The 24,158-nt window shown below is 41.7% G+C and overlaps 1 protein-coding gene across 4 annotated transcripts in view; it reads left to right on the forward strand.

The window, feature by feature from the left end:
- SH3PXD2A (SH3 and PX domains 2A) overlaps nt 1-24,158 on the forward strand; it is a 267,552-nt gene that overhangs the window by 103,731 nt on the left and 139,663 nt on the right. For all 4 annotated transcript variants that reach the window (XM_088669620.1, XM_088669619.1, XM_088669621.1 and 1 more), the window contains 2 exons: nt 10,760-10,836; nt 18,110-18,201. In XM_088669620.1, coding sequence (XP_088525746.1) covers nt 10,760-10,836; nt 18,110-18,201 — 169 coding nt within the window. The remainder of the gene's footprint in view (nt 1-10,759; nt 10,837-18,109; nt 18,202-24,158) is intronic.

Below are 24,158 nucleotides of genomic sequence, written 5' to 3' on the forward strand. Positions count from 1 at the left end.
TTCTTGTTAAGATACCTGGCCAAAGGAGCAATTCTGAGCGACTCCCATTCTGTAAGACTTTCCAGGGACAACATCAGCTTTGTAAGCAAAAGGAGGGGTGGGATTCAGACCCCCTAGAGCTTGTCTGCATCAGGGGATTTTAGTGACACTGACACAGCTGCAAAAGGAGTACTCAAAACATGCCTTATGTGCAAAGGTCCATGAGGAGGTCCAGTAAAATATTTTAGGAGCAAAAAATACCACAACTCTTATGAGCCACCCTAATGTTTGCAGCACACCAAGAGTCATAGAAAGGCTTTTAAAAGTGATTTAGGAGTGCTATCCTCTATCTGCAAGCTGAAAACAAGGCTTTTAGAGTATTTTTTTTTAAAAAAGAACATATATATAAAATGTAGAAGGTCCATGTTTGTTAAAGCACACTTTTATCCGAAACTGCGTGCCCAATCGCACTCAAATTTGGCCAGAACGTCACATGCAGATGTGGGAGTGTTTCCATGCACTTACATTAGACAAATGACACACCTAGGGCAGGTAAAACCTGGATTTCTGTAAAAAATAATAATTGCGCCCTCCAGTGGACATCAAAGAAACATATGACAAAAATACTGCCACAATCCCACCCACTCCCCATCGACCCCCACCACCCCGGGAGCCAGCCCACCCTGGAGCCAGCTCCACCAGGGAGCAGGCCGCCCCGAGAGACCAGGACTGACAAGGGAGCAGGCAACTCCACAGCTCACGCCCGCCCACCCAAAATATTGTCTACCGACAAGTATTGTAATCTTCTACAACTTTTAAAGGTAAACTTCCTCTTTCCTTAATTTTCCTTTTTTTGCACTAAGCCACAGCAACGCGTGGCAGGGTACAGCTAGTATTTTATATCTAAAAGTAATTTAACTCCTCCAGATTCAGGTAGGTAGCCGTGTTGGTCTGATGCAGTTGAAATAAAAAAACAAATTGTCCAGTAGCACTTTAGAGACCAACTAAGTTTGTTCCAGGTATAAGCTTTCGTGTGCATGCACACTTCTTCAGATACACTGAAACAGAAGTCACCAGACCCTTATATATAGTGGGAGGGTGGGGTGGGTTTTTGTACTACCCTTCTGAGAAAAACCCAGAACAAACTTAGTTAGTCTTTAAGGTGCTACTGGACACTTTTTAATTTTTTTGTTTATTTTAACTCCTCCAGTTTTCTTTGGTTTTTAAAGTACTTGTTTTATAAAATATTTGTGCCTACCACCATTTAGTACACCCATCCATACCCACAATGACATTCTTAAAAGGGTAAAGAGAAGAGCTTGAATATATATTTAAACTAAAGGACAACAGCTGTTTTGGCACTGTGTGTGTGTGTGTGTGTGTTTGTGTGTAAGTAAATAATAATGGCATTCCCATCTCCCTACAATTTTAAAGGCACTTGCAGCAGAAGTTCTAAATATTTCAGAGATAACAACAAAATTGTTGAAAAGACAGCCCCTCAATTTTGTAGGGGGGAAATGAGAATATATGTGTGTCTATTTCGGCTTCAATACTATGCAGTAAGAATAGGACTTTCTTCTGAGTAAATATTCATAGGATTACTCCACATGACTTGCAAAATCTTTTTGCAACTGGCCATGAGACTTTTCTCCAGTTGTCATAGGACTTGAGTGCATTATTCCCGCAAAGTCAGGCACAAAATGGACTAAGTATTGTTCCTTTGTCAGGTTTGACTGTCAACTGCTGTTCGGTATTTAGTCTGCACCGCTATTCTCAGACATGCTACTTAGGGGCCATACGTTGCTTCTATTTATATGATTGTGGAATTTAGTATATCCCAACCTAACTTTTCCATGGTGATCACTATACCATTCCACCCACCCCTTTTTTGTTATTGCCATTTTTCTCCCAGTGAGCCTGGGCAGGATGGAGAATGGGGCAGCTTCTTTGTTTTCATAAAGAGCCCCCTACAACTAGGCATCAGAAAGGGAAACACACCAAGCATTCAAAGGCTGATTCCAGATGACAACTATGCCAATCCCTGTTCTGATCGCTGCTGTTCCAAATGATGTCAGGATGGGGCTCCCCACAACCATGTGAAAACAACCTCAAACCCTTGGGATAACTGATACCCCTTCAAAGAAGCAGTCTCTGTTTTGATTCTGGGTTTCCAACTACTATTGCTGGAGAAGCCAAGATTTGGAAGCACTCAACAGGCGGATCTTATGCTTGTTGCCTGAGGGCGGCCATTAATGCATTACCCCTCCCCCCCAAAAAAAGAGGTGCAAAAAGTTCGCATGGGTTCAATTATATGCATGGATGCCGACTTAGAAATAATTACTGTATTTTTGAAATGCAGAAATGCATTGCCTTCCAGTTGGTTTCTCACCATTGTGAATGCAGAATTATAGACACTAGAAGAAGCCAGGCTGAATATAATTCATGTACATGACCATATATATGATATGATTAAAATAAGTTTCTAAAACATAAAATAGTACACTAAATGTTAAAACGTTTGTGGATGAGAAACCCACCTAAATATGTGGGCAGGGACATGGGGGGCGGGCGGCATAGATTGCTTACTGTAAGACAAGCTGTATGGTGGCAGTCTTTGTTCTCCCCCACTCAATTTACAAAATCTAACTGCAGCATATATATTTTTCTGTACAGTACACCTGGACTCAATGATAAGCCATCACTTAGTGTAGTTTCCAGGAGCATGTCAAGCTCCACAGTTTCAAAGCTGCAGGGCTGCCAAATTGGAACTTGGCTTTGTAATTTAAGTAACACATTTATAAATAAAAGCACTCTTGTCTAATAATAAGTATGGGCAACTCTCAACTTACGCAGGAGTTACGTTCCAGGGATAGTGCATAAAGCCAGTATCACATAAAGTTAAAACACATTGGGTTCAATGGCAGGAGGGATTGCCATAGTCTGTCTTCTTCTTCTTCTAGACATCCACCCCCTTATTTTATTTTATTTTATTCATTTTTTGCCAAGCATGTAAACCTGAATGTGTGTAAATTAAATCTGTATATGTTGAGGGTTTCCTGAACCTCAAAAGTGCTGCAATATTGTCTGTATGACTATTAAAATAAGATGTTGTTAAATACTCAGTATTTCCCAATGTCTGATTTTACCAGACGTATGAAGTAATAAGACTTTACCCCAGACAGTTATTCTAAGAGAGGGCTCATTGGTGTAAAGCAGGATACAAATGTCCCTATGAGCTTATGCAGGTTTGAAAGTAAGTCCCATCCAGTTCAATGGGACTTACTCCCAAATACACATATACGGTTTCTACCAAATGTTTTAAAGAAAGAAAATAGATGGAGGATAGGATTTCAGCTGGGTTACTTCTACACTTCGGATTCCAGTGAAGGATTCAAGATGAATACCATGTCTTATTTGCCATGCTAGTTCCAAATAAAGCCATGAGGGGATTTTCTTCAAAATGGACAGGATGCGATTGATATCCCTAGTGGAAAATTGTTCAAGACACATGTACTCATAAATTATGGAATAAGAGATCCTGTTACCAGCCCATCTGTGTCTCCTAAAATAGCAATAAGAAGATAATTGTATTAACAGCCTTTCTTGGCGTATTTTGTGCTGTATTATTGACAGAGGCTATAAGCTGGTTTTGTTCCAATTAAGGAGTGCAACATACACCTTTAGATGATTTTTTCCTGTGGCATTTTTGGGTAGCAATCTCGTAAAATCAGAGGCTTTGTTTGAAATGAAAATGACAACATTTTCATAGCCATTTTCTTCAAAATAGTGTATCCTCTGTATTTTAAAGCATGCATATCCTTTTTTTTAAAAAAAAGAAAAACACCAGTCCATATCTATATATTTTTTTCTCCCAACTATATGAAACAATTGCTCCAATAGAGGGGTAAGGATGGTGACAGGTCCTTATGGGTGATCTGCAGATAGGGTTGCAAATGTGATTTTCAAAATATGTGGTCTGTTTGGGGGTCAGGGGTGGTCAATAGGCAGAGACAGGACAGGTTTTGACTTGGGTGATGGTTGTTTGGTTTCTCCATCCCTGCCACCGCCCCAACTGTTATTCAAGAGGCTAATATATGTCATGCATATGTCATGCATATGTACATACCAGTATATGTCATGCAAATGTACACACTTAAGCCTAACTGCAAAGTGAATGTGGCTTAAGTTTGCCTTTCAGATTGAAGCTGGTTTGAGGGGAAACACACCAAACAGCAGTATTTCTCAGGTAACTACAAGATAGCTCTGCATTGTGGGTAATGTTGTGAAAACATGGATTCAAAAGCCAGAGTAAATGTTAATGTGTGCACAGCCTAAAACAGCCCCAGCAGTCTCAATGTAGAGTAAAGCAGGGCTAATTAGAGGAAAGGATGAAACACCAGGGGGGGGGGTGTCTTAAGATTGGGGATAACGTTTCCCCCCCTGCATTTTTTCTTATGTGAAGAACAAGAGCAAATTGGTTTAAAAATCTAGGAAGAAAACGTAAGTTAATCATTGGGACTTTCAAATAGAAAATCAGTTTGGGCAGTGAAACAACTGGCATTGGAGTCCTATGGACAGCCTATTTCTTCTTGTCTGCACCTTTCCTCTTTTGAATGGAAGAAACACCGGTGCAGGCCTATCCGCATTGTTTGATGCTAAAATCTGAGCTGCTGGAACCTTAGACGAACAGACTGATTTGTGCTGGACTTAAAGGATAGTTTTATCTAAAAAGATCTGCACTGACTTTGCATGGAAGCCACTTGAAAATCCTGCCTATAAATTCCAAGGGCAAGCTTGCCTTTATTTGTGGGTTTAAAATGCTTTCATACAGTGCATCCGGTCCATACGGTCCACACACCCTTCAGATGTGGAAAGGTAGGAGAGTGCTCAGCTGAGCTCTCAGTGTGCTTTGTTCATAGGCCTGTGAAGAGGATGGCATCTATCCATCATCAGGATGGAAATGGAGACCTCAAGTCTACCAACTTGACCACCCTTTGAGGGTTATGTGAGGTTCTTGGTGTCAGGATTCTGTAAACGATGGCCAGCCTGCGTAGCACAGCAGCACAAGGGAACAAAGGCAGGCAGTATTTGGGGAGTTGTTGCTTCTCTTTGGCTGTGCTTGGAAAGAAGGCCCAGCTTGTTTGGGCTAGTGTTTTTCTAGCAGCCTGTCCAGTGCGACTGCCTTATGCTCTGAAATTCAGATGCAATTATTCAAGATCCAAAAGAACATTTGTCAGTTCACAATCCTCCTAAGTTTTACTAGTATTCGTTTATATTTTTATATAAAAAAGCTGTCATATATCCTGTATAGTGAAAAATTCTGTAACTATTGAATAAGCAGGAGGCAGATCCTGCTGTCATTTTTGCTTAGGACACTTTTCCTTTCAAGGGGGGGGGAAAGTAATTGGCTAGAACAACAATCCCTGAGTGAGCTTCTTAATGCTTTTGCTTTCATTGGGGGAAAGGCTGTTGAAATGTGACGGCTCTGTGTGGCCTGAATGGGTTCATTCTGACACAGGCACTTTGGTTAATGACAGCAGATTCTCTTATGTGAGCTGAAGTGTCACATAAAAGTGTTATTTTGCAGTTAAGCTTCATTTTGATTTTTTTCCTCTTTTGGAGGCTGAAGTAAGAATAGCCTGCATAGCAAACTGTTAACAGGTTTCAGAAGGTGATAAGTTGCCTCATACCAAACCAGACCATTGTTCACAGTGACTGGCAGCAGCTCTGCAGAGACTCCAACACATAGCTGCCAAGTTTTCCCTTTTCTCGCGAGGAAGCCTATTCAGCATAAGAGAAAATCCCTTAAAATAAGGGATAACTTGGCAGCTATGCTCCAACAGGGGTCTGTCACAGCCCTGGTTGGAAATGCTGGCAATTGAACCTGGGACCTTTGGCATTCAAAGTATCCTTGGGTTCTATAGGTAATGAATAATGTGGTAAGAAGTCCATGCTAGTTGTGTTTAGGAATATATTTTCTCAGCAAAGGATTGGGGTCCTCTGGAGCCTTGAAAAGGCTATCAGGGTTTGACCTTCAGTGGTTCTCATAGCTGCCAAGTTTTCCCTTTTCTCATGAGGAAGCCTATTCATCATAAGGGGATTTCCCTTTAAAAAAGGGATAACTTGGCAGCTATGAGTGGTTCTGCACCTCCCCAAGCATTAGTTGCTATACTTAAAGGGCCTGTAACCTATTTTGCAGTGTGGGAGAGGATGCAAGGGAATCATCTTCAGACTGCAAGGATGATGGAAGAGCCACATCCTCAGGCTGGGAATGCTGAGGTCTCCCCCTTGAGCAGGGCAACTAGGGCAGCATCTGAAGCAGAGTTCTCTACAGGCCAGCTCTGCCACATGCAACATACGCACCATACATTTATGGTTCATCCCTCATAGAGCTACAATTGCCATCACCATCAACAGTTCCCAGAACTGTTTGGGGAGGGTGTATGGTGCAACCATAGTTCTGGACACTGTTACTTCTTTCCTTCCTATTCTTAAAGAAATAAGTATCAAGAAGGCACAGCAAGAGGCATAGGAGAACAGCAGGTTCAGTGAGTGTCATTTAAGATACTGCAATTGTGTATGTCACTAACATACTGTAAAAAACATGTTGTGTGACTACAAAGGTTATGATTCTCACCTGACTATAAGGCTTCATGTCAGGTTTCTGGCGAAGGCCTGTTGAGTAGCATTTCTTGACTTATATAACAGCAGCCCTACCCTGTCTACTGCACATGCAGTCGAAACTTGGGTTTTGTGGTTTTTTTTTTACTTCAAGGAGTTATCAGAAAGATGATGCAAGACGTCTTTATTTTATCCTGTAAAACTGTAAGAAGGGAATCTTTTTGGATGCCATTTCAGTTGGTATATTTGTGCAGCTCCTTGGCCATTGGTTACACTGTGATGAGAAGGATGAAATTGACATTCTGTCAACAAAACACTCTCTGTGTCTCCCCACCCCTGCTTTCCTCTTGTTGATGTCTAAGTGGCTTCAGACAGCTTGCCTATAATGGCCATTTATGAATTTTATTGTATGTAACAGAGGCTTGAGTGTTTGTTCTCCTGCAGAGTGATGGAAGGAATTTCATGGTGAGAAGCATAAAGGAAGTTTGTTTCCCAGTACCAATTGTATATCTGTGCTCCTCCAGTGCCTAAAAAGGACAGTTACAGATAAGAGGAGAAATATATTTCTTTAAAGCAGGGTGGTGGTAGTGGTGTTATAGCTTCCCCCCTCTCATTTATCCAGCTCTATGCAGACATGGTGCAACAACGTTAGGAGCAATTCTCCATTTAAAAATCAGAGCAAATCATACAGCTCTAAGGAAGGCTTAAAGATGCATTCAACCAGCAAGTCAATTAGAGTTGTGCCAGATGGACTCCCTTCCTGATGATGGACCAATACAGATCATCATAAATCTCTTGGCAATAAATGGGGATATTTGATCTTCCCAGGTCTTCAAGAAATCTTTAAATAGTAGCTTGAATTTCCCTGTGAAGAAAATGATTGTACGCAAGAGGCTAACATAAAAATGTATGCACTAAAAACTCAAAGCGGTTTCTGTGCTAGAATAATAATAAAAATTCCTTCAGTAGCACCTTAAAGACCAACTAAGTTTTTATTTTGGTATGAGCTTTCATGTGCATGCACACTTCTTCAGATACACTTGAAACAGAAGCAACCAGATCCTTATATATATTCAGAGGGTGTGGGGGGGGGGTGATGGGAATGGGTGATGGACTGTAAGAGTGGTAAACCTGTTGTTGTCTGTTTCAAGTGTATCTGAAGAAGTGTGCATGCACACGAAAGCTCATACCAAAATAAAAACTTAGTTGGTCTTTAAGGTGCTACTGAAGGAATTTTTTTTTATTTTGCTTCGACTCAGACCAACATGGCTACCTACCTGTAACTGTGCTAGAATAAATCATTTGAATTAGGCACATTTCAAAAAAAATTAAAATTGAGATTTTGCAAGATTGTGTGTGCATGTTTGTGGAAAGGAAGGGGTAGTATGTGGGGGAAATGCTATAGCTGAAAATGCAATGCCTGGACCAAAATTTCTTATTTCTCTCTCTCAGTGGTGGCTGGTGTCAATTGGGGCCAATAGGGCAAAAGGCAGGGAGACCAACTGTAAGTGGAGACCAAGCCAATGAGAGGCAGAGCCAGTGCTATTTTTCTAGAAAAAGAGGTGCCGGAACTCACCATGAACACCTCCCTTTTTCTCTTATAATGGCAATGGCACATATCTGAGAGGTGCCAGAACTGAGTTCTGCTGAGTTCTGGCTGAAAAAGCCCTGGGTAGCCCTGGCACTAGGAGAAGGGGACGACAGAGGACGAGATGGTTGGACAGTGTTCTCGAAGCTACGGACATGAGTTTGACCAAACTGCGGGAGAGAGTGGAAGACAGGAGTGCCTGGCGTGCTCTGGTCCATGGGGTCACGAAGAATGGGACATGACTAAACGACTAAACAACAATAACAACAAGAGCAAAATAGTTCTGGTTTTGTTCCCATCTTTCTCCTCCTCCTCCCTGCTGAGTTCTCCAGAGGCTATAATGGTTAAATCATCATCATTATTAATCCCTGCCTTTCTCCCAGACTGGGTATGGTGTGGGGTCTTTTTGTCAACCTGAATGGTCTACAGCTGACTTTCCAATCTCTCTTCCGTTAGAGAGCAGCAGCAGCAGCAGCAGCAGCATTTAAGGAATTAATGCAGATATGGCATATCCTAGGACCTCACCCCATCCTTTAAAAAAATATATATTTTGTTTTGTTTTATTACTCTATTCCACACATAACATTACAGTTGCCTTGTTTCTCATGTCCATACCTTGTATCTATTCTGGTACTTTGGAACTGTTGGTAGGAATGAGCTTCCTTGAACTGTCCGCTTAGCAAAGTTGAATTGCAATTTCAGGAGGCCTTTCATATGTTCCACATCTATGGCTGCTTTATATTTTGTAAAATATGGCCACCACCAGTCTGGTTTTCACTTTGTGGCTTGGATTAGAAACTGGGGAATGGGAGTCGTTCACAATCCACACTATCTCCACATGACACATTGTTAAAACTTCTGCTTAGCTTGCCCAGCACACCAGTTAGTTGGAATGCTTAAAAGGTGGGGGCTGTTGTATTGTAAAAACAGTAATGACCACCACAACCCCACAAAATTAGGATGTTTGTATAGTGTCCTTCTGTGCAGCAGTTTGAAAGGAGGATGTTTGCTCTAAACCAGGGGTCCCCAAACTACGGCCCCCGGGCCGGATGCGGCCCAATCGGCCTTCCAATCCGGCCCGCGACGACCCCCGCCGCCCGCTGCCGCCGCCCGCTCTCACGGCGCGCGGCGCAGCGGCGATCTGAAAAATCGGCAAAAAATCGCCGAAAATCCTTTGTGCGCATGCGTACGGGCCTCTCCCGACCCGGAAGAGGTCATTTCTGGTGCACTTCCGGGTCGGGGGAGGCCCATACGCATGCGCACAAGCGATTTTCGCCGATTTTTTTTCCGCCCGTGTGCGTGTGCGCATGCGCACGGGCGAGCACTCCCCCGCCCTCCGGCCCGCTGCGCGCGCACTCCCCTGCAGTCCGGCCCACCGCGCGGTCGGCGCGGCGGGCACCGGCCCGCCGCTCCGTAAGTCTGGGGACCCCTGCTCTAAACTAAGCTTCACATTGCGAGGAAAAAACCAAGGCATGTACCCCATGTTGCCTTGTGTTGTTGTAGTAGACTGAGAAGTGAAGCAAAACTTACACATGATTTATGCAGTTTAATCCCCCAGTTTAATCCTCCATTCATTTAGCCTGAAAGGTCTTCTTAATCACACCCAGACCCACTAAATTGATATTTTGCCAACTACTGAGGGGTGCTGGAATGCATTCTCTTATCCTCCAAAGAGACAGCAAGTATTGTTAGAGCAGACAGCACCAGCCAGCTGTTGATGAGAACCTGGTCCTGATCCTGCAAACATGTGCAACCCTTGAAATAGATGCAGGGTTATTACAGTATCCAACCTGGAAGTTACCAGCTCATGGACAACTGTGATCAGGCTTTCCTGCTTCATTTCTCAGGCCCTACTAAGCTGTCTTTGTAGGATCTAGTCCAGGGGTCCCCAAACTAAGGCCCCGGGGGCGCATGCGGCCCAATCGCCTTCTAAATCTGGCCTGCTGATGGTCCGGGAATCAGCATGTTTTTACATGAGTAGAATGTGTCCTTTTATTTAAAATGCATCTCTGGGTTATTTGTGGTGCCTGCCTGGTGTTTTTACATGAGTAGAATGTGTCCTTTTATTTAAAATGCATCTCTGGGTTATTTGTGGGGCATAGGAATTTGTTCATATTTTTTTCCAAAATATAGTCCCCCCCCCCCAAGGTCTGAGGGACAATGGACCGGCCCCCAGCTGAAAAAGTTTGCTGACCCCTGATCTAGTCAGAATGGACGATTCTGTATGTATTATTCTCCAGCCATCTGGTGCAGCTGCTTCCAGGCAGGGTGGTTCAGACAGTAGGACACCAGGGCCCTGCATTCAGACCTTACTGTTCTGAGCCCTGATTCCGTACACCTTTGACTGGGTAATGATGCCTGCAGTACAAAAAAATCTGACAGCCAGCCTCATTTCACACATTTCCTAGAGTGTGAAAAAGTGTAACAATTCCAAACTGTCCGACCTCTTGGTCTGCCACAAGCCCCACTCATTTAGCTTTCTAACTTTTTTTTCTTCACGCCTGGGCTCAAATAGTCAAAGTGTTCTCTGGGAGGCACCTGCTCATTCTCTACATCCTCTTCCCTCCCTAGGTAAAATCCTATTCCGGAGAAGTCACATTCGAGATGTCGCTGTGAAGAGGCTACGGCCCATTGATGACTATTGCAGGGTAAGAATTCTTATCTTCTTATCTGACAGAGCACAATGAGAGATGGTCACCCAAGCATATTTAGAGGGGAACAGGACTGTTTTAGCTTACTGGTATGTCTACAGAGTTTCTCTCACACACAAACAAAAGATGCATAGTTGAATTAACTATAATCTGAATCTGAAAAATAAAGGAAGATGAAAATGGTGCTTACCCTTCAGAATGCACCCTTTGAGTTCCAGAGGTGTGTAGTGGAAAGGGCCATATATAATATAGTCCTCTCTCTTAAGTGATGTCAACATCCCTATGGCATTTAATTATTTCTTAAATAGCTCCCGTGGCAATGTGTCCCCCGCCTATCAATAATCTAGAACGTCCAGTGTTCCACAGTTCCACAGAGGACTCCCATGGTATTTTTCAAAGTATTTCCTTTCTTCTTAAAAGTAACTATTTACATGATTGATCACCTTGACCCAGGGCATGTTCATTCAGTATTATTTCTAATGGAAGAAGGAAAGGAGGACGCTTAATAGATATACCTGACCTATAGAGCTTTACTTTACTTTGGCCACCTCATGAGAAGAGAAGAATCCTTGGAAAAGACCCTGATGTTGGGAAAGATTGAGGGCACTAGGAGAAGGGGACGACAGAGGACGAGATGGTTGGACAGTGTTCTCGAAGCTACGAACATGAGTTTGACCAAACTGCGGGAGGCAGTGCAAGACAGGAGTGCCTGGCGTGCTATGGTCCATGGGGTCACGAAGAGTCGGACACGACTAAACGACTAAACAACAACATAGAGCTTTATAGGTCAAAGACCAGAGAGGAAGCCGCTGTAGATCCTGGAGCTGGAATCCTTGGAGGTTCACTCCTGTGAGGTTGCCAGCTGCTACATCTAGAAGCTGTGGTATTTCAAAGTAAGTTACAAAGGCCCGTTGCTCCTTAAAATCAAACTGTCTCTTGCTTCACTCTGGCTGCAAATCCTATGCACATTTACTTTTGAGTAAACTCCATAAAATTCATTGGGGCTTACTTCTCAGTCACCATACACATAATTGGGCCCCTTTCACAATCAACGTGTTGTATTTTCAAAATAATATTTATTTATTTACTGAATGGATTTTTTTTACTCCACTGTAAAATATGCCAAATATGCACACAATTAATGTAAATGCTGTTTGTATTAGAATGGGGTGTGTGCGGGTATCCTCATTCTTTTGGATCCTGATCAATATGAACAAAGACTCAGAGAGTATCAGGAAATACCGTAACCAGTCTACATTAATTGTTCTTATAAATGCCCTCACTGAGCATGGTTAAACAGAGGCGAAGACATGATGCCCATGGTGTTAGCACTTGCTGACTAATAGAGGGTCAAATAGGGTCTCTAAAATTAGTTCAGCTTCTGCTCCCCTCCCCTCTCCCCCGGTATAGTTTTAGGCAAAATAATGTGGTAGAAGCATAATGATAGTAACATGCTCCAAAGTTCTAAGAGCTCAAGACCCAAAGAAAAGAGAGCATTAATTCTCAACCCTCTGGCTAGGCAAAACGGAACTAAAACCTTATCTTATGAGATCAAGCCTTTTGTGCAACAATTGATGCAGTGTCTGGCAAATGAAGGCATAATGGCTGTAACCACGTGTACTCACACTGTATCCTTCACATTAATCGTTCAGACAGGAACTGTGCAAAACATGTGCATATGAAATAATGTCATGGGTTCACTGAACAGACGTGCTGCTCAGAAAGCAGGAATTCACTCCAAGATTGTAGAGGTGGCCTCTGACCCCACCCAGAAACCAGACATTGGTTACCGTACTTATCTAAGATGCAATTGTTTGAGAAGCAGACAGTCCCTTACTGGCTCAAAGGACGTGTCTAAGAAATACATGCTTGAGAAATTCTTATATCATTTATGGCTGTGATAATGAAGGCTACTTAACTGCTAGTCAGTATTCATCTTGGTCCCTTTTACTATCTGTGTCAGTGGAATCTACCAAAGAAGTCCCCTTGCAGTGAAGTCAGGCTCCTTTTGTTCTTAAAAATTCTATCTTGAGATGAAGATTGTGTGTGTATGTTTGTGCCTATATTGATTGAGTGTTAGTAGGACTGTTCCATCGACGACACTGTAGTTATTAAAAAGCAGCAGTCCCTTATCTACTGAGATTCACAGTTGATTCTTTGAACTCACATGATATGGAATGTGATCATGCAAATGTCCACTAATTGGAGACATCATATTATGCCCAATGTACAAGTCAGCTAGGGTGGCATGGTGAAAAGGAGGGAGCCCCTTGAACCTCTGATAGTTGTGAATTTCAGCAGGTGTAGCTTGCATGGCAACATGGTTTATCACGATGTACAAACACAGCTTTTTTTCTATCACACACGATGCTGCTCCAGTTTCAGTGGTGGTCTGTGGTCTGTAGTACAACTAACTTAACTTGCACTGGGACTTGTATGATTGGACCCAAAGTTAGGGAATAATATGCCAGGAAATATTTGTGCCTCTTACAAAATAAATAAAAGAAAACAAACCGGAACATAGACAGTGGAAGAGAATTTGAAGGGGTGGCCAAAAGGTTTGCAGTGTAACTCTGCTCTGGTTAGCCTCAGAACTCTTCAGCTGTACCACTGGCTTGTACCAATGTGTGAGGGTATCTCTGTGAAAGTTTCCATCCAACTAGAACCTGCCAAAATATGAGCAACATGTAGATAAGAAAAATAAAATTTAAAAAACACAAAAAACTCCACATTGGACAGTTTTGTGGTTACTCTCACAACAATCCTGTGAAATAGGTGCAGGATGATGATTGGACTTCGTGGCAGAGAAGGGATTTAACTGGGTTCTTTCTGGTCCTAGTTTAACACATACCGGTAATAACTTGATATAGTTGTTAGGACCTAACTGCTGTACTGTGTTATAGATGTGAATGGTCTCTAGAGCCAATTTCATGCCATGTGCATTTGGCAAATATATAGCAAACTTGTCTTAAGATGATGATTGGACAATTCCATAACAGTCTAGTCAGTGCAATCCTTGATTGCTGCTGCCACAATGGTATCAGTCTGTCAGTAGATCACTACCTCACACAGTGTGTATATATATGTAGCATGAAATTGGTACCAGGCCATATTTGGCCACATCAAATCACTTTTCCAAGTTATGCCCTAGAAAAAGCAGATAATGAATTTATTTTATTCAGCAGAAAGAAGCAATGCAAATCAAAGTACACCAATCTCTGCATATAGAGAAACTCATGGCAAATATTACTTTCAAAATCAGATCTGCTGTATAGCTGACAGGAGTCTTTAAAAGCAACCTTTCTCAACCTTGGGTCCCCAGATGTTGTTGGACTACAACTCCCATCATCCCTGACCACTGATCCTGCTAGCTAGGGATGATGGGAGTTGTAGTCCAACAACATTTGGGGACCCAAGGTTGAGAAACACTGTTTAAAGTGAAGAACAGGAGATGCCCAGGCTACCTCTGCTCAGCAGACCTTCCAAGAACCCGTGTGATGTGCTTCATAGCCATACAGCTGCTAAAGTAAATAACTCAGCTTTGATAATTAGGCTCTTTCTGGCACTGTAATGGAAGTCTTTCCAGAGGCAAGTTGAGGATCAGGCACAGTAAGGGACCTATCTTTTCATGTATATAAACACAAACTCTGAATGTTTTTGCCTGGTAATCAGCAAGACTGTGTGAGCTGCGCTTGTAAATATTTCTTGCCCACTGGAATTTATCTCCCTGGATCATTTTCCTGTTAGCAAACTTGGCATTATTTTTGTGTGAATTGAACTCTTCCAGGGCCCATCTGAAGCAGCTTTCTTCTTTCAACTTTGCAGTTTCCCCCAATCTGAAATAATGAGCTACTTCATAGGCTTTCTATACCAGACACATTTCATTCTTTAGTAACTGTTGTGGTCACATAAAGCCTCTCTAAATGCGTGTGCAATGTATCTTGCACCGTTAATGCATATAATGCCTTTTCCATTCTTATTTGCCAAAACATTTAATTCCATTCGTTAACCCAGTGGCGTCTTTTCCTACCTTGTCCATTCCCCTTCTCCATGCCCCCGTCCTCTGCTACTTAATTCCTTCTGGTGTCCTGCTGGATCATTCAGACCAAAGCCTCTTCAGCCCAGTATCCTGATCCAACAAAATAAATAAAGGTAAAGGTAACGGGACCCCTGACCATTAGGTCCAGTTGCGGACGACTCTGGGGTTGCGGCGCTCATCTCACTTTACTGGCCAAGGGAGCCGACGTTTGTCCACAGACAGCTTCTGGGTCATGTGGCCTGCATGACTAAGCCGCTTCTGGTGAACCAGAGCAGTGCATGGAAACACTGTTTACCCTTCCCGCTTGGAGCGGTACCTATTTATCTACAGTGCTTGCACTTTGATGTGCTTTCGAACTGCTAGGTTGGCAGGAGCTGGGACCGAGCAACGAGAGCTCACCCTTTCGCCGGGATTCGAACCTCCGACCTTCTGATCGGCAAGCCCTAAGCACCACCCACGTCCCTAACAAGATAAATAAATAAGCATTAAAAAGCCTTTGCTCCCTAATAGAATTACACTTCCCAAGGGAACGACTCCAAAACCACTTGAGCCCAGAATGTAGAGGCACTTGCAGAATGTGGTTCCATGAGAATCATTGACACCTTTCAATAGTGCCTATTAAATCAGTACTTGATGAGTGACAATTTTCCCACTCTGATGTTCCTGCGTTTTGTGAGCTTTTAAAAAGCATTTGAGATTTCAAAACAACAATATTCCCCAAACTCATTAGAGGCTGTTTGCTCCCTCTCCCTCCACTCAAGTGCTACAGGGATCTTTTAGCCTTTTGGAAAATTGGCAAATGTGAGCAGGGCTACGTAGCCTTTACTCTCACAGCAATGTCTTGACATTTCGTTAACCTTTTCCTTAGGGGGAAAAAAAATCTCCTTTGAAATGGTGTGTTCATCTTCTCCAGTCGCAAAGTACATATATCTTCCATTTTGAAGGAAAGGAAGCAAATTGATATAGCTGTCGCTTACAACAAAGCTATTGCTTGCAGCCCAACCCCACTGAATTGTGTAAGGATAATTTGCACTACTGGTGCTGTGTGAGGCTAGCTCAATGGTAGAAACAATCTTTCTACACAGGTTCTATTCAGATGTCATGCTGTCCAGTCGTCCAACAAAGGATTGGGGAGAAGCTTTGTATGAACTCACTCTTTCCTCACCTTTCGTCCTATAAGCAAGCCCAGCTTAATGGAACACTTACTGGTTTGTCAGACTACAAACTGGTTTGAATTTCCAGACCAAATCTGCAAATTCAAGTTTAAACTTTGGCTTGCAATCCTTATTTGGCTCATACAATCAGGATGTGTTTCATTAAACCAAGCACTGAAGGGGAAAGGAGAGGAGGGATTATGTATGTACAGTGCCTGATCCTGCAAACCATGGATTGGATTAACACAGGCACCTGAATGCAAACACAGGGATGTCAGGGTGCCCTTGCATGGTTGTGGGCCATACCAGCTTTTATAGATTCAGCAATTCCTTCCTATCGTTTATATGGAAACAATACCAGTATTTCACACAATTAATGAAAAGTATTTACCTCTAATCACCAGCATAAAAGGTTCTGGGATATTTCCACTCCTAGCGCAGGCAGGAAGCCATGAAAAAGAAGGAAATATGGGGGTCTTCTAACCGTTGGGATGGACTTTCTTAACTCCTGTGCCAGGGAAATCATATAATAAATTGTGGATATACTCACACAGTCAAGCCCACATTTTCAAATCACATCATGGCAATATAATTGCGGTCAAACTGATCCTCTGTTTTTATGATTAATTTTAATTAATCCTATCCGTAATATGGTTTTTTCCGTAATATGTATATGTACCACTTAGACGCTTGGGTGATTAAACAGTATATATACAGGTGACATAAATAAACAAACCTTATCAAATTGCATTAAACAATGGAAAGGATTCATTTTTTCTCAAACATGAAAGGCAACCAACAAGATCAACAAACATAAAGAAACAAAGAAAAGCAATTGCTTAAAAAAATATGCACCATCACAGAACAAGGTATCAGAGCACTATAAATCAGGCACATAGTAAATGAGTTAGATCAAGTTTGCTAGTCCTAATTGGTACAATATTCAAATTGCCAAGACATATCTGGGGACGGACGGACACTTTTTTAAAAAACTGCTTTTACATCCAGATAAGCCGGGCAACCTCATTCTGGTGAATGGGTTTATAACAAGTCTGAGAAGATTTGGTTATACTGAACTCTTTGGTGAGGGCTTACCCATACTTTCCCCCGGGGAAAACCACTCTTTAGCACTCAGTAGGAGCAAACAGCAGTTGGGTTTTCCATGGATTTCCATTTGTTTCTATTTAGAGCTAAAGAGCAGATTTTCCTTGGGAAAGGAGCAGGGTAAGCGGAAAACCTCTCAGACCCATACTTAGAAAGCATTGGTCAAACAGAAAACCTCTCAGACATGTGCTTTATAGGCACGTGAGAAGCAGTAGTATGGACGAGCCCTTAGAAAAAATAGGGTTTTTTTACAAAACCTACCCATTATCCTTGCTGATTTGTTTAAATCTCTTTGCAATCTGGGAAGTCAGGATTGTTGTGTCTGATCCTGTGCATAAACACCAGCCATTGGAAATTGGAAGGAAGTATTCCTAATACATTTTTGTTGTAGTAAAGCATCTTTAAGTGAATTATGAAATGAGTGAGATTATAATGTCAAGGACTCTGTTTTGTTAACAAAATATTAAACAGGTATAGCATAGGTATGTTTTGACCCAGAACAGCTAGCTTTTGTGCTTATTTAAATATAGAGCGTAAGATTACTTCTTCCTTTTGTACCAGCTAATGATACCATAACAAGGGATGATGCCTTTCTCTTTAAAAATTCCCCATCACTAAGGACTAGTCTACATTTCTGCTTGTCCCATACCTAGAAAGGGACGACCAACTAAAGCAGGCTTTTTCAATCTTTGGTCTCAAGGTGTTGCTGGACTACATCTCCGATCACCCCGACCTGTGGCCATGCTCCCTGGGGATGATGGGGATTGTAGTGTAACAACATCTGGGGCCCAAGGTTGGGGAATATTGAACAAGGATCGGCAGATATGAATCTGCTTGAAGACCAAGTTTATAAGTTCAATTTGTGTTTTTATGTCATCCTGTTTTTATTCACTAACATTTCTGGGTTGAGAAAATTCTTGTTACTTGGCATATTTTTAAAAACTGACTTTCCCTTATATATATTTAAAAACAGGCATTGGTGAAGCTTCCCCCTCACATTTCACAATGTGATGAAGTCTTTCAGTTCTTTGAGACCAGACCAGAGGACCTAAACCCCCCTAAAGAGTAAGTTCCATTGTTGCTTTTTGCTGCTGTACTTCTCCAATTTTGTTAGCGAGGAAGGAAGCTAAAGGTCATTGCATTTTATCGTATCCAGAGGATGGAAGAACACTTGGTTTTATTTTAAGCTTTTAATTCCCAGGGAAATGAGACTATAATTTGGCACATGTAAGCCTGTCTCTGTGTGTGTGTGTGTGCTTATGCAAGGGGAAAATTGAAACAAACTTGGCATCTGTTTAATCATAGGTCAGAGGACAGAACTTTTCTCGCTTTGTTAGTTTGCCTAATTGTGTTCTTCCAAGGAATAATTAAAGTCATAAAAGTATTGGCTTTATCAGCTGAAGGAAATCCTGCCAGTTAAAATATCAAGTTTTAATCACCGTCTACCTTACTAGATATACTCATGCTCAAAGATTATTTGCAAGGCTTTGATTATGATCCGTGACGCATACAATATCCGGAGAGCCTATTTTTTGGAAGTCGGAAGCATAATCAATCACACCAAGAGAGCAGATTCTTCTGGATGCAGAAGAGAAATATACCTGCCTTTCTGCTGAATTACCAATAACTATATTATTTGTGTTATATCTCTCCTCCCAGCAGACTGCAATTAGCGGGGGTGGGGGTGGGGAGTTTCCCAATGTGGGCCTCAAACTCACAACTCTCAGATCAAGTGTCTCGTGCTCTACCAAATGAGCTATCCTCTCTGGCCTCCTAGTACTCTGTCAACCCAACAAAAGGGCATCAAATGTACCTAGGAAGGAGTTGTGAATGTTCCTCTGCCTCTTCTGTATTGCAGCTGCTTACTAGTGGGATGCAGCTACCAGGCGATGTAAAGCCAAATTACACATTATGTATGTCCAAATATTTTCATTTTAAAGCAGCAGTAAGTAAGTGGGGGTGGAGGGATTGGAGCAGTAGTGCTGGAGTAAATTTGAACTATTTTGTTCATGCTGTTTTCCTGACCTAATTTCACCAGCAAAGCTGTGGTTAGCTCTACAGGATTTTTTTCTCCTCATATATTTTCTGCAACTTTGGGAGTATTTCAATTGGGAACAGGTATGTGGGCCCTGTTTTGATCAGATTTTAAATGAACCCTAAATCCTTGGAAGTGGTTGAGCACCTATGAAGCTAACTAGCTAGCTAAACAAAGAAACAAACAAACTAATCAAAATGTTATGCATCTAACCAGTGCCTGGCGTGCTATGGTCCATGGGGTCACGAAGAGTCGGACACGACTAAACGACTAAACAACAACAACAATGCATCTAAAGGGATACCTAATTCAAAATATTGTGATTGGACAGGAATCCAGTTGTGTATGAAATCTGACATTTCACCAGAAGATGCCAAGAAATTGCCTTCCTTCCCCTTCTCCCTGCAGTTGCCGTACCTCGCAATCTACTCCAGAGGGGTCCTCCAAGCCTTCAGAGTATATTTTAGGGGCGCATGGGCAGATTCTTGGAGTAAGAGGGGGAGAATGAGCCGTTTACACAAATTGAAATCCAGTGCAAAAAGATCACTACAGTTGGTTGTCACACTGCATCATTAATTCCATAATGTTCTACATAAGAAAGGTAGTTCTATTCACCTATCCACTCTGCTTTCAAGAAAAAGAAACACGTTGTTTCTGAAAATTGCTTTTGCACGTATTGATCTGTTCTCTGGTTTCCAGCAAAGTAATTGATATCTTTGGAGATCTGAACAGTTTTACCATGGTATATAATTGAATTTATATTGGTAGTCCAGCCAGATGTTCTCATTCTGACCTAGAGCTAGAAGGAGGTTATCAGACACTAACATTCCTCTTACGTGCAAAGATTTATTTATGCGTTTAAAAATGGGAGGAAGTGGAGCCCTCTCTGTTCCAAGTACACACACCTTTTAAGTGACTAAATAAAAACTGATTTTCCAGGCAACACGCAAACACACACACACACACACACACACACACACACAAACAAACAAACACATATAGTATTGTTTATAAAGACTGCAAGTGACCAGTGCCATCTCACGAGAAGCATTTCCCCTTTTGTCTGATGTGAGTTAGAGATGCCACTTCTGAGAAGGTGATTTCTGTGATACATAAACATACATAATCATCAGTGAAAGGAAGATTGGGCTGTATCTGACTCACACTCAGAGCAAACCCACTGAAATCAATGCACTTGTTAGTTATGAGTCATTTTAACCCCACTGGATCTGCTGCAGGTGTGACCTACATAACCCTATCCTTCAAAAAAGCTTTTAAAATTATTATTCATATGTAAAGCTACACAGTTTTAATTGATTCATACAATTCATGATTAATTGATAACATTTATTGAATAGAAAAGATGTCCCTATTTTTTACCTGAGTTTATCTGTTAAACTCCTCATATATTCTGTACATACTGTTTGTAAGAAAAGCACTCAGTGGGCCTGGTTCAGATGTAATATCAAACCATGATTGGTGCAATGTGTATGAGCTTTTAAGGACCCTTGAGCTCATGCTTTCTCTCTTCGCCCTACAGGCTGAAATTTCTTCCCTCCCTCCCTCGTTTGTGGCAAACCATTGTCTGCTATTTTGTACAAATCTGCAAAACTATCTGCAAAATTTAACCCCACAAACTAGGATTGCAAACCATGGTTTGATCCTAGTTTCCTTACTGGTTTGTAGGACAAGGAAAACCATGGTTTGCTGGTTCAGATGAAATTGCGAACAATGCCTGAAGCTAGGAGGGGATCCTGTCATGAAAGGAAGGGGAAGGGGGAAAGAGCCTGTAAGCCCGAGGTCTCATCCACACTTTGGCTTGACTGGCCTGTATTTTGATCATATTGTGTATTAATTCCTCTGGGTCCAAGAACTTCTCTTGTTGTTCCAAGGCTGTGCATTGGAAAAATCTGATCTTACCCACTCAATTGAAGTTTGGTTAACCAAAATCTCTCTTCAGATTTTCCACACATCTGAAAAGATCCAACTCAGTGGGTAAGATCGTATTTTTGCAAGGGACAGCCACATAACAATACAATCAAAATACGGGTGAAACAACACTGTGGATGAGCTCTGAGTGAGGCTCAAGTCTCCCTCATGTGGCACTAAGCTGTGGTTTGGCATTATGTTTCAAACATCCCAGTATCTCTAAATTATTTCTTCTTCAAATAAAATATCCAAACAAGGCCACATTCTTCTTAAAAAAAAGTTTTAATTTCTTTTAAGATAAGTAGGTAGCTTTTAGGTGCTTTAAAGAATACCGTATCCAAGAGATAAATGTCAAAAACTGCTTGGTAAAGTCACCACCACATCATCAGTCTCTCTGCCTGTCTGCACTGATGGTCTTTGATGCACTCTGGCCCCCAGAAACACAAACAGCAGATCAAATAACCTCATGTTTTGACTCAAAACGACAGGCAGCTTATCGAACTATCAGAGCTTCTGATTTAATTGAAATTTCACAGATAACCCTAGACCTGATTTTCAGAACGGGGCCTCAGCTACCAGAGGAAATGCCATTATGACTGTGATCATGTTAGAGAAAGGATTGTTCTACCTAGCAGAACACAAGATTGAGATAATGGCCATGGCAGTGAGTGAGGAAGGTGGCCTAAAAGCACGGGGCAAAGGAGGAAGCTAGGGAGAGGAAAGCATGAGGCAGCTGAGACAATGGGGTGAACAGGATGAGTGCTCAAGTTATCAAGGAGGGAAGGGAGAGACGAACATGACTAGGATTCTATTAAACATCTTGAACATCCCCAAAGCACTAAATAAATACTTCATGTTGTGACATAGGTCAGTTTGGTGTACCCATGTTGAATTCATGTGATCTATTAAGCATGGGCAGCTGTGGAAGAGCTGACTAAGAAAGTTTACTTTGCAGAGGTACCTCCTTGGAATGTGAAAACCAGGGTTCAAGCCATTCAGTTTGTGACTCTCATATCCTTGGAAGTGGCACTAAGTATTCTAGCCTAAGCCAATGAAGGGCAACTGCAAGAGTCAACTGTGGTATATATCCCATATTCAAGAGATTTCAACACCTTCCTCAGAAGGCAGGCATCAAAGCATTGTGGTGAACCTCAGGATATTTTATCTGTCCAATTGCATTTGCTTTTAATTAGAGGGTTCTCTTGTGGGTTCTCTGAAAAATTGTCTGGAAACCACTGGAAACTACTGTACTTGCTGGTAATCTGACCTCCCTATTACTTAAAAAAGATTGTAGGCTTAAAGTTAGAACCAAAAGCAATTGCTTTGTTGAATTATGATGGGGAATCAATTGATTTGGAGTAGAGAATGGCACATTGGAAAGCAGAATTTTAAGAACTTAACAGTTCTTAAAATACAGCATGGTTATATTGACAATATGGTCCATCTTTATTCAAGAACGTTAAGCGAAAAGTGAGAACCTTTCATCATGAGAATGCTCATTACCAATGTGTAAAGTTGGGGTCATTGTAAAATATGTTAATTAACTGTGTGTGTGTGAAGCTGCCCCAGTTTAAGTAACATTAAACTCTATGACATCCTAATTATATGCTCCAAAAACAACAATACACCAAATGAATAAACATCACAATATAAGTACAGTCAGAAAAAAATGCATGGTAAGTTTCTCACTTCCACTTTTAAGATTCTTCAACTACTTGCCATGGTGAGATCAAAAGAAGTGGAAGAGGGTGATTAATCTTCTTCAAATGATCCTGAGTTTGCAGTAGACCCTTAGATATGGGACCTGAATATGCACTTGTCTTGTTGGATAAGGCCTTTAATCGGTTAATCTTTTTCCACCACTGAGTGGTGGTGAATATATCACAGCACAGCTGAGCTCCATTCTTGCAAACTTCCTTTAGGCTGCCCAGAAGCATAAAAGAAAAGCTTCCATTGTTCTCTTATTCCATCTCAATACAGTACACAGATCAAGGCCCTGTTGTTCAGATAGTGATGAGGCTAAAGCCATTAAAATGCATGTCTTCACAGCAGGCTGTAAAAGGCTAGAAACGGATCATGAAATCTGGACATACAAGTGGCTCCATCGAAAGAGTTTTATTTCTCCCAGTCCTTAAAAAAAATTCTTCACTTTCATAGACTAGTGACTGGCCCTATTTGAAGGAATGGAATCACCTGAATTAAATTTGAGAGCCCCTTCTGAGAAAAGTTTGCGAGCATTTTAAGGAGCATCAGAAACTAGACAGATGAGTGATCCTTGAATTCATTGGGGAACTAGAACAAGTGGTGGAAAAAAAGTAGATCAAGGAGAATAGGAGATTAAAAGGTAGTTTTCAGACTTCAGGGAGGCAGCGCTTGCCTCTTCCAGATGGAAATATCAAAGAGGCCCTGATACTAAAGTGTGTGTTATGATGCTTGCAGCAGATGAGGAGCAGACATTCTGCAAGTTTGTGTGTTGGTGTTTCTAGATGTAGGGGGAAATAAATATTTTTCAAACTTCAGCTTTAATTTAATTAGATTAATTTCCCCAGTCTATTACACCTAAAAGTGTTTTTCCCCATTTCATTGATTGATTTGCCACTTTCATTACTCTTCCTGCAACCTGGGTACTGTAGTTTGTTGAGGGTGCTGGGAATTGTAGCTCTGTGAGGGGGAAACTACAGTTCCCGAGATTCTTTAAGGAAGTCATGTGCTTTAAATGTGTATTAACTGTACTTTAAATGCATGGTCTGTAACCCCACCAAAAGTGTCATTGAACATCACCAGGGCTTCAACTGTAAACTTTCTATGTGCATTTAGATGTACTTAGTACATAACCCGACCCAATTCTGTGTAACATTTGCATGCCAGCTGCAAACATGCCCAGGCCAGCACCACCTGGTGTGCTAATACTGTGCAGAGACCGGACATTGAATATGGCGAATATGTCTGGGTGCACATGCAAAGCTTACATGGGTAACTCTGCCAAGTTTATTAACACAAACCCACTTTTATTTATTTGGCTTGGGTATTAGTCTCCCTTCCAACAAGAGCTCAGGGC

Source organism: Zootoca vivipara, chromosome 5, assembly GCF_965207765.1.
Source record: "Zootoca vivipara chromosome 5, rZooViv2.hap1.1, whole genome shotgun sequence".
NCBI lineage: Eukaryota > Metazoa > Chordata > Lepidosauria > Squamata > Lacertidae > Zootoca > Zootoca vivipara.